The sequence below is a fragment of the Piliocolobus tephrosceles genome, chromosome 9 (genome assembly GCF_002776525.5).
Source record: "Piliocolobus tephrosceles isolate RC106 chromosome 9, ASM277652v3, whole genome shotgun sequence".
In the NCBI taxonomy this organism is placed as follows: domain Eukaryota; kingdom Metazoa; phylum Chordata; class Mammalia; order Primates; family Cercopithecidae; genus Piliocolobus; species Piliocolobus tephrosceles.
The window spans coordinates 85,961,435-85,972,864 of record NC_045442.1 but is presented as its reverse complement, the minus strand read 5'-3'; the positions used below and the strand labels follow the sequence as shown (position 1 = coordinate 85,972,864).

At 45.3% G+C, this 11,430-nt stretch overlaps 1 protein-coding gene across 1 annotated transcript in view; it reads right to left on the bottom strand.

The window, feature by feature from the left end:
- Positions 1-7,709: 7,709 nt before the first annotated feature.
- The window catches only part of CHAT (choline O-acetyltransferase), a 50,634-nt gene continuing 46,913 nt past the window's right edge, over positions 7,710-11,430 (bottom strand). The window contains 2 exon segments of the mRNA XM_031936239.1: positions 7,710-7,979; positions 9,985-10,122. Of these exon segments, the coding sequence (XP_031792099.1) occupies positions 7,710-7,979; positions 9,985-10,122 (408 nt within the window).

Genomic DNA, 11,430 nt, shown 5'->3' with positions numbered 1-11,430 from the left:
TCCTTTGTAGGGACATGGATGCAGCTGGAAACCATCATTCTTAGCAAACTATCACAAGAAGAGAAAACCAAACACCGCATGTTCTCACTCATAGGTGGGAACTGAACAATGAGCTCACTTGGACTCGGGAAGGGGAACATCACACAATGGGGCCTATCATGGGGAGGGGGGAGGGGGGAGGGATTGCATTGGGGAGTTATACCTGATATAAATGATGAATTGATGGGTGCTGACGAGTTGATGGGTGCAGCACACCAACATGGCACATGTATACATATGTAACAAACCTGCACGTTATGCACATGTACCCTAGAACTTAAAGTATAATTAAAAAAAAAAAAAACCCTCTGCTAGACATGCTAAGTCCTTTACAGGAAAAGGAGTGGAGGGTAATAAAATTTACATAGAAAAGCATGATCTGAATAGAGTTCATGTCAAAGTCAAGAGGCCCTAATTGTATTTGTTTGACTCTATTTAAACCAGAATTTATAAGTCTAATTCACAAAGCAAAATATCATCTTCCTTGAACACGACTAGGTTATCCCATTCTATCTTGCTGAGCTCTGTGTGATTCCTGGATTAGACATAGGTGCCCAGATGACAGAGCCTCAGGACAGTGGTTTATCCAAGATATCCCACAAGCCTTCTGTGACCTATTGCTTGGGGAGCAATAGTATAGATTTTTTGTTAGTTTGTTGAAAACAAATTAACTTAGTCAAAAAAAGAAAAATAAAGGGCATTTGTGTTTACCACATCTAAGCCTATGCTTACTACCCAGAGTGAATTACAGGGCAGATTTGGCATGACCCATCTAAGACATTGTAGAAATATGAACATCTCCCACCAATCAAGTGTCTGATTTTTCTTCTCTAGGCAGTGACTGCCTGATGTGGGTTTTATAGAATCTAGAACACTCATCATCCTGAATTTGTTAATGGCATTCATGATACTATTTCCATCAAATTAATTAAAGTTAAAAAAACTAAAAAAAAAAAAAAAAAAAAACAATTTCAGGAAAGCCTCAGCTTAAAAAGTCAATATATACAAATCAGTAGCACTGCTATACACCCACAATGACCAAGCTGAGAATCAAATTAATAACTCAATCCCTTTAATAACAGTGGCAAAAATATATAAAATACCTAGGAATATGCCTAACCAAGGAGGTGGAAGAACTCTAAAAGAAGAACTACAATACAAAACACTGCTGAAAGAAATAATAAATGACAAAACAAATGGAAACACATACCATGCTCCTGGATTCATAGAATCAATATTGTGAACATGACCATGCTGGGCAAAGCAATCTACAGATTCAATGCTATTCCTATCAAAATACCAACATCATTTTTCCCAGAATTAGAAAAAAGGATCCTAAAATTCATATGGAACCAAAAAAGAGCCCAAATAGCCAAAGCAATCCTAAGCAAAAAGAACAAATCTGGAAGCATCATATTGCTGAGCTTCAAATTATATTACAAGGTGATAGTTACCAAAACAGCATGGTATCGGCATAGAAGTATACACATAGACCAATAGAACAGAATAGCAAACCCAGGAATAAAGGCAAATACTTAAAACTATCTGATCTTTGACAAAGTGTACAAAAACATAAATTGGGGAAAGAACACCCTGTTCAACAAATGGTGCTGGAAAAACTGGCTAGCTACATGTAGAAGAATGAAACTGGATCTCTATCTCTCACCTTATACAAAAATCAACTCAAGGTGGATCAAAGACTTAAATCTTAAGACCTGAAACCATAAAAATTTTAGAACATAACCTAGGAAGAACTCTTGTGGACATTGGCCTAGGCAAAGAATTAATGACTAAGACTCCAAAAGCAAATGCAACTAAAACAAAAATAAATAAATGAGACCTAATTCAACTAAAAAGCTTCTGTGCAGCAAAAGAAAGTAAACAGAGTAAACAGACAACCCACAAAATGGGAGAAAATATTTGGAAACTATGCATTCAGCAAAGGACTAATATCCAGAATCTATTATACAAGGAACTCAAATTACCAAGAAAAAACCAAATAATTCCATCAAAAAGTGGGAAAATGATATGAATATACATTTGTCAAAAGAAGACATACAAATGGCAACAAACATATGAAAAAAATGCTCAACACCACTAATCCTCAGGGAAATGCAAATTAAAACCACAATGAGATACCACCTTATTCCTGCAAGAATGGCCATTATTAAAAAGTCAGAAAGCAATAGATGTTGGCACGGATGTGGTGAAAAGGGAACACTTATACACTGTTAGTGGGAATGTAAATTAGTACAACCTTTGTGGACAACAGCATGGAGATTTCTTAAAGAGCTAAAAGTAGATCTACCATTTGATCCAGCAATCCCACTACTGGGCATCTGTCCAAAGGAAAAGAAGTCATTATATCAAAAAGACACCTGCGTAAGTGTATGTATTACAGCACAATTTACAATTGCAAAGATATGGAGCCAATCTAAGTGCCCATAAACCAATGGTGAAGAAAATGTAATATGTATACCATAGAATAATATTCAGCCATAAAAAAGAAGGAAATGTCTTTTGCAGCAACTTGAACAGAGCTGGAGGCCATTATTCTAAGTGAAGTAACTCAGGAACAACAACAAAAAACATGTATGTTCTCACTTATAAGTGGAAGCTAAGCTATGGGTATTTAAAGGCACACAGATTGATATGGACTATGGAGACTCAGAAGGGGGAGTGTGGGAGGGTGGTGAGGGATTTTAAAACAACTATGTATTGGGTGCAATGTACACTACTCAGCTGGCAGGTGCACTAAAATCTCAGACTGCACCACTATACAGTTCATCCATATAACCTGAAACCACATGTACCCCAAAAGCTATTGAAATAAAAATAAATAAATATGTTTGGCAATAATAAAAAAAATTATCGGCTTGGAGTGCCTGCTGTACATATAAGCGGTATGAATTCAAGCTCCTCATCCACATATGGCATGAGTTTATGGTTTGACTTTCTCATGGATGTCTTTTCCCCCATCTACAGCCCTGTGGATGGCAGGCTTTTTTTCTCCTCTCCTGCACTGATGAGAAACGTTTTTCTAGTTCTTGTCACATAGTCAGCATTCCTCTGGGAGGTCCCAGTTTGTGCAGGGAGTTTAGTTGCTTCTCCTGCCTTGCATGAGCTGTTATGTCTTCTCTGCTTGCAGGGATGGTGAACTCAGCTGGAGCCACTGAGGCTCTCTTCTGCTTCATTTTGGGCTCCTGCTTAGTGCCATGCTCTGGACATCTTTCCTTCTTCTGGAATGTGAGGACTTGCTTTCTTTCTCTTGAACTTGATTATATATTTTAAAACGTTTCCCTTTTTTTGTATATGGTTTTGCTGGTGAAGAGGCCCTTCTGCATCACCTCAGCCCATATTGCTGCACCTTAATATAAGAAACAGAGACTAAGGGTTCCATTGGGACGTACACTGCAGAACTAGGAAGAGAAAGCCCAGAAGGAGCTGGGAGGAGCACACAGTAGAAGAACAAGGAGAGAGCTGGTCCCTGGGAGCCAAGAAAGAACAGTTTTTAGAAAGCTCCTTTTGCGGGATGTGTGACCAGCTTGTCCAAGATGTGGCATATTGTTCACCTTGCAGACTCAAGAGGCTTCTTTGAAATGAAAACTCAGAAGCACAAAAACAGGGAGATAGGCTGAATTTATAAAGGGAACCCAAGGCACTGCCCACTGTCTCAATCTCCCTCCCTCCACCTAGTGCTCTCTCTCTCGCTCTCTCTCTCTCTCTCTCACATTACTCTCCAAGGAGAACTGCTTAGGAGTAATTTGGAAACTTCTAGCTGCTCTTATGAACCTGGGAGGGACTCTTCCCTGCTTCTGTACCAACACCCTCCCTGCAGGGAGCTTCAGAGGCTGCAGGAGGGTGGCGTGGTTTTGCATGCTGCGGGTCGGCTTGCCTGCTCTTGCCCTTCTCTCAGTGTCTGCATCTGGTTACTTGGAGGATGCCTGTGACATCTGTGGTAAGAGCAAAACCCACATTGCTCAGATCTTGTTCTTTCCTTTCCCCTCCACTCCTGCTGGACTACTCTTAGCCATTATCTCTTTGAATAGTGCCTTTCCAGCATCCTGAATCCCACAAACCCACACACTTCAAGGTTCTTTTTTAGGGTCCAATTGGAAGGCATTTGGGCTTCCATTTGGAGGAATCTCAGTTCGGATTTTGTGGATTTTCATGGCTATGAGGACTTCTTGCAGCTTGGAATGTATGTCAGCTGTGCAGGGCAAAAGAAGCTGTGTGCATATGTCTGCGTGAGCCTGCAACAAGAAGGCTTGGCTTTTACACCACTTGCGAAGTTTTCAAACAGTGACCATCTCATATCATCTCTCTACAGCCCTGGAACTGAGTAATGCTGATGTCAATATTCCCATTGTACAGGTGCAGAAACTAAGCCTAGAGAGGGGAAGTGACTTACCCAAAGTCCACAGTAAGTTAGAAACAGAGCTGTGTTTATTGTCCAGGCATCTGACCTCTGAGCCTTGTGCTCTTTTCTCTGCTGCCCATTGTCCACACATGTTTGTGCAGGCTCAACTGGAGACACCCACTTTCTGTCTACACCCAGGTTTCTGTCAACCTGATCACAAGCATCCCATGAAGCCTCCCTGCCCCTTACCCCACCCCATGATGGCATGCCATAGGAGAGACTTAGTTCTCTCCTCCCTTTTCTCTCCTGGCCCCTGTGTCTTTTAGATATTGGCTATTGCTGCTGGCAGACCCCAGACAAAGGCAAATGAATTATTGACCCAGCTGAGAGAATTTATGACATTATATTTTAAAGCGAGTCTGGGTAGAAACAATGGCCAACATCATCTTTCTTGGCATTACTTTTTATTGAATATAGGCTTACAATCTTTAAATAATTTGAATATAATGCTTACAATATACAGTTCTTTAATCATACATATATTTCTTCAAAGCACAAAACTAGAAATTAAAATTGAAAGGCTATACATGTATATATTGCCATAAATCTAGAACTATTTTATAAAAATAGAACTCAAATATTAACTTTATATATTTTAGCAACTTAGCAGTATTGTAAGGTGGCCACATACATATGCATCACTGTTCCAAATGACTATCTCATTTTCCATCTCTTTGGGGACACCTGGAGCAGGCTCCTTTCCCAGGATCACCGCAGAGATGCCCTTGGCCATGGCTCAGTGTTGCCGTTGCATAAAGACTCAGTGCACCCGTGTATTATTGGAGGGGGAAGACCAGCTTCCAGCCTCTTCCTCAGAGAGAGGAAGTGTTCCCTCCTGCCAGGCATTTACTGTTTGCGTTTCTCATAGCCCTCACAGTGCATAGTTTGATATCCGAATGTGCAGAGTGAGTTACCTTTCCATGTGCTTGCAGCAGATATGAGTTTGGGTCTGTCATATCAGTGTAAATAGTTTAAAAGAAAATCACCTAAACAATGTCCACTGGGGTAATGTCATCCCAAAGGTAGGCCCCATGAAGCCTCCCTGCCCCTACTCGACCCCATGATGGCATGCCATAGACTAGGAGAGACTTAATTCTTTCCTCCCTTTTCTCTCCTGGCCCCTGTGTCTTTTAAACATTGGCTACTGCTGCTGGCAGACTGCAGACAAAGACAAATGAATTGTTGACCCAGCAAGGTCCTCGACACACGTGCTCTCCAATCCTCATAGTCTTGCAAGTGGGGACATTCTTGTTCTCATTTTACAGTGGAGGGAATTGAGTCTCTGGGCATGCGTGTCATTTGGCCAAGGTTGGTGGGGCTGCCTGGCCCCATAGCTGGAGCTCTCTGTCTGCCCAGAGATCCATGGAGGGAAAGGAACCAGAGGAGAACTCGGATCTGCACTGTGGTCATTTGGAAAGAACAGACAAGTAGCTTTGGGCTAACTTACAGCAAGTGGGCTGCCTTTCCCGGGAAAACCCCAGGACCCTTGTACTGCAACTTCCTAAGCAGAGCAGGAAGGTGGCTGTGGGAGGGAAGGAGCATAAATCTACAGGCCAATGACTTAAGTTTGTATGTTCAAAGGGCGGTGCCCAAAACTCTCACAACATGTAATAGAGATCCTCCATCTAAAACCATGGGTTCAAGGGACTCACTTCTTGAGGCTGCTTGTGTTTTCAAAGAGCTGAGCAAAGGTCAAATGGCCACCCCACCTCTGCTGGCCTGTGGCAGTCCAGGTCGAAGCATGGAGAGCCTTCACAGTGGCCCAAAGAAGGGAAACCTACAGGATTCCTGGGCTAGAGCAGAGTGCTCAGCAGGAAGCAGCAGGATTGGAGGGACGTGCAGCAGAACACACAGGCTCTGTGCTGCAGATTTCTTTGGTTGCTTTCTCACTCCCTTCCCCTGTCCTTTAGACTTCCCATAAAAATGTGCTCCAATGGGAAGTGCCTCTTGCATCTCTTCTATGATCACAGTCTCTCGAGACATCTCAACTCTGCCTCGGCTGACCTGTCTATCCTGCCCATGCTGGAGCTGGAACTGGGGGTGGAGCTGGAGCTGGAGCTGGGGCTGGGTTTGATTCTGGATGAGGTGTGCCCTCCTACCAGCCCTGCTCCCCTCAGGCCAGCTGTCCCCTCAGTCCCTGAGGCCAGAAGAGAGCCCTGCTCTAGGCTCTACCACATGGATTTTTGTCAGAGTCCCTGGATAGCCTGCTCCAAACAAAGGAGCCCAGCTGCCTAAGGATCCTGCTTAAATCACTAATATTTTCTGAAATTAATGTCAGGGTGGTTTTCTTAAAAATCTCTGTCCTAAAACAGATAACAGAAAAACCCAAAGTAGCCATCTCTCTTCTCCACCTACTGGAGCATGTAGGAGGGGAGGAGAGGGGAAAGGATGCAGAAAAAATGCAAATGGCAGGACCCCAGAAAGGGGCCAGGTCCTTTGCAAACCCACCGGCACCAGGCGCCATCTGCTTGGGGCTGTGCAGTTTACTTTTCTTGGACTGGCCCTGATGCCGTCTGCTAAGCAGAGAGTGGCAGCAACTCCAGGGCAGTCACAGGTACATTTTTTTTCCTTTCAGAATAGCTGGACACAATTTTCTGACTCAACAGAAGGCTGCCCCTGGGCACGAAAGCAGAAATGTGTTTGTGGGCCCAAGTCACTGTATTTTAAATGGACTTGGGCTCTGTGATGTGTGTAGGAGGAGTGGGTGCTTACAGGACTGTACGGCTCAGTGGAGGCACTGGGAATGCCATGACTGGAATGCTGTGAATCTCAAAACACAGCCTCCTCTCCCCACAAAAAGAAAAAAGGTAATGACCTGGAGTTAGCCTCTTCCTTCCTAACTCATTTAGGTACATTGCATGTAATAAGGTGACTCATCCTTTCATTGGGCAGAAGCATCACCTGGACACACTAGGTCCTGCTGGAGAAGGAGACATGAACACTAAGCTTCCAAGGACCACAGGAGTCCTCACTGTGGCTCGCCAGTGCATCCAGGCTGCCTCCGAGCCAGGCTGGTCCTGTTTCCCAGTGCACAGGCCCAAAGGCACCTTGAAAATGACAATTCCCATGCATAAAGAGGGGACCCTTTTCTCCTAACACTCCAACTATGTGTGATATCTCTGTGTGATCTGTGAGTTGGACCCTGAGGACAGGGAGCTGTGGCAAGCTGGGGTAAGGGATGGGAGCGGGGATCGGCAGGGTCTGGCTGCTCTAGAGGCTGAGTTTGGGAGGTGAAACCTAGTGGCAGCAGTCAAGGTTGGTGTTCCTGGCTGGGCCTCATGGCTTTTTCTTTTGTTGCCAATGGCTTGCTCTCGGCAGGCGGCGGCAGACTGCAGAGGTCTCTTATGTCAATGAGACTTTCTTCCACAGCTTTTGCAAACTTGCTAGAAGAAGTCTCTTTGCAGCTGTGAAAGCTGGAGATGCAGAAAAGGATGGTCTCTGGCTGGGGGTTGTAGCAGGCACCATACCCATTTGGGACCACAGGACCATAGCAGCAGAACATCTCCATGGTTGTGGGCACCTGGAGGAGAGGACAGGTCAGGAGCTGCTTGTTCTGGAATGCAGCCTGCCAGCATCAACTGGGCTTGGCTTCTCTGACTGTTTTCCACCTGGGGGTTTGACTGAATTAACCAAATCAAGTGATTGCTTCAGCATGGATGGACACAGCCAGAGTCATAAAAACAGACCCATCTAACTGCGTGATATCAGAGGACGAGGGGCCCCAAGCCCACTCCCTGGTGTGCAATCTGCTCTACTTGTGGAGTTGGAAGCTCCCATCATGACCTGGTGCTGGGTCTTGGGCTGAGTCTCCCCTTCACCTGGGGGCCATTTGAGGCATGGAGGCAATCAGGTAATTTACTAAATGGTCCCCTGGTGGCACCCCACAGTTAGATGCTTTCCGGAGGGAGGAATTTATGAACTGGAGGAAATCTAGCCCATCCTCTCTGTCGATTTTCCCCAGATCCTTAATTACTGTCAGTATTTGCTTGGCTGCTCTGATTTCTCCCTGCAGCCTGGCCATGCCCAATTACCCAGCATTGGGTGTTTCAAAGATTGCCATCAACTGGAGTTTTACTTATGCACCTAGTATGTTTTGAATTCAGAGTGCTGAGATTTTGTAATCCAGTTCACAAACCAAGAAAGTATGTTTCTGAAAGCATTCAAGCCATAAATGCTACTTTCCGGTTGGAAAACAACAAAATCCCCACACCCCAGATTAATTTGATTAGCTGGTCCTATGGAAAAAAGTAGAAAGGATTCTTGGGCAGGTGCAGGGCCTGGTTTGTTTTAAACCTACAGGTTTCTGGTGTTGTGTGCTCAGGCCTTCGGAAGTGACACTGGCTGTTTTAATGGGGCAGAACAAACCATTAGTCTTGCTAATAGAGTCACCGCATTGTGAGATAAATTTGCCGTGCAATAGCCGAAGGCCATAAAGCCATTCCGAAGCACTTTTTGCCCATGGATGATTTCCTGAGAAATTTATGGTACTGTGTTCTGTCCTCGTTTATTCACGTCTGCATGCTCACTGCCATAATGACAACATCCAATTACTGAGTGGGCTTCTGTCCTCAAACACAGCTCGTCAACCCCAGTACTGCCCTCGTCCAGCTTTTCACAGATGAGGTGGCATTTTAGTAAATCGATGGCTGTGGGGCATTTCCCCTCCTAAACCACGACCTCTATCTAATGGATTGCATTCTGTCTTTGTGGCAGTGGCCCTCACACAGGACATGGTGCTGCACTGGTTAGATGTTGGGCTGGCCACGAATGTTTTGCTGTTGGTCGCGTGGCCCTTTACAATAATATCTGTGACCTATTTAGAGGGCCCTGTCCATGCCAGGCCCTGGACTGGGCTTTCTCCCTACATCATTGAATCTGGCCGAGCCAAGACTTCACTCCAGATCTGCTGGGTGTCAGAGCCCATGGAAACCACGGTAATAGATTGAAAGGTAGTAAGATGTAACGGTTAGGGCACCAGAATGGGTGTGTTCCTGTACTGTCTCCACCTCGGCTGAGTAGGGTCTGCTGATTACTCCCGTTTAGGAGATGGGAAACCTTCTTCTTTTTTTCTGTTTTTTGAGACAGGGTCTCACTCTGTCACCTGGGCTGGAATGCAGTGGTGCAATCAAGGCTCACTGTAACGTCCACCTCCCCAGCTCAAGCAATCCTCTTATTTCAGCCTCTTTAGTAGCTGGGACTTCAGGCACACACCACCATGCCCAGCTAATTTTTTAAAATAGGGAGATGAGGTCTCTCCATTTTGCCCAGGCTGGTCTCAAACTCCTGGGCTCGAGCAATCCTCCTGCCTCAGCCTCCCAAGGTGTTGGGATTATAGTTGTAAGCCACCAAGCCTGGTCAGTAAACCATCTTCTAATGAACATTCAGATCATTTTGCTGATGGTCACGTAGTTCAGAAAAAGCAGAGGCAGGATTTGCCTGACTCCAGCTAGTGGGCTTGTTGTCACTGTTCTTTAGAAAGCTTACTGACTATACTACTCTTGGGCAATGGCTGCACAGGGCTGTACCTGGCTGGTGGAGAGGACAAACCGGTTGCTCATCAGGTAGGTTTCATCCATGAACATCTCGGGCATCTCCTTGCACACGGCTCGGGCCAGCTCCCGTAGCGCCAGCAGGTGGTTGTCAATGGCCTTCCCTGTTATGGCCTGGGTAGTTGGGGGCAAAGAACAGGAGATGAGAAGTGGGCCCCCTGCAACTCCTTGTTCCCTCCTCTCTAGTCCACAGGACTACTGGTAACTCCAGCAGCCACGGCTCCTCATGCTTGTCCAGTGCCTGCTGCCAACAATGTGTATCAGTGGCTGCTCAGGACTGACCGCTATACCATGCGGCCTCTGCTCCTGGGCCCTTGCACATTTCCACATGCACTGAGTGAGTCCAGAGCAGGTTGGGTTCTAGCTTGAGATATCTGAGCTAAAGGTTAGTAAGTCTGAGCATCCCCTACACACCTACACCCAGCTGGTTCTCTAAGTGGAAAGAATGGGGCTGGCCTGGCCATCTCAACTACCAACTACTTGGGCAGGGGAGAGAGTTTGGGAAGAAGGCTGTGTGCAGGGTTTGGGGACTGCTGGATCCTGTGCAAGCATTGTTAAGGCATTCCAGGCTGTCCTGAACAGACTCTCACCACAACCAGCACTGTCTCCTCCAGTAGGAGCCCAGGGAACAAGAGATGGAGGATAGAGGTTGTGAGATCTGTTCCTGAATCTTGGCTGCTATTTCATGGCTCAGGATCAATTCATTTAAACTGGATCCATAATCTAAGAAATCATTTTGAGACAGGAACTAGATCCCTTAGCAGGCTCAGCTGACATTTTCAAGGGGAAAGAGGCAGTTGAATGATAAAAGTTCTTTTTCTTTTTATCACAATATATTTAAAATTTCATCAAAGGATAGAAATATAGAGAAAGCTTCAGGATGTCAAGGTAGGAGGGGTTCATGGAGTGTGGGGTGTCTGGAAGTGGGGCTGGGTACTCATTCTATGGCTCCCCCACTTGAGGCTGGGTATGTAGTATGCACACTGGTTTTTTTGGACTACATATTTATTTGGAGCAATTCTAGGGGCTGATGGAGACTCAGGGGGCCACCCTCACCCATAACAATCACTTTTGGGTCAACATCAGGGTAACTCTTAGGGTTTCACAGTTCTGCAGGATGGCCACTTAGCTGTCAAAGCCCTGCACAGGAAGAAACTTTCCATTCACAATGAACTTGGTATAGGTTTACAAGGCACGTTTAGGGATTTGACAGCTGTTCTCTTTCGGTTGCGAATGAATGCATAAAGATGACAGGCTCTGTTCTCTCTGAACGCACCTAATTAGAGGCTGAAAAGACAGACATTACACAACCACAGCTTACTTTAGATGTGCCCTGTTAGGACAGAAGGAAAGAATGGTGGGCCTATCTGTGAAGGAGACTACTCTTTTAATTTCTCTGGTTTCCTCTATTTAATTCCTGAT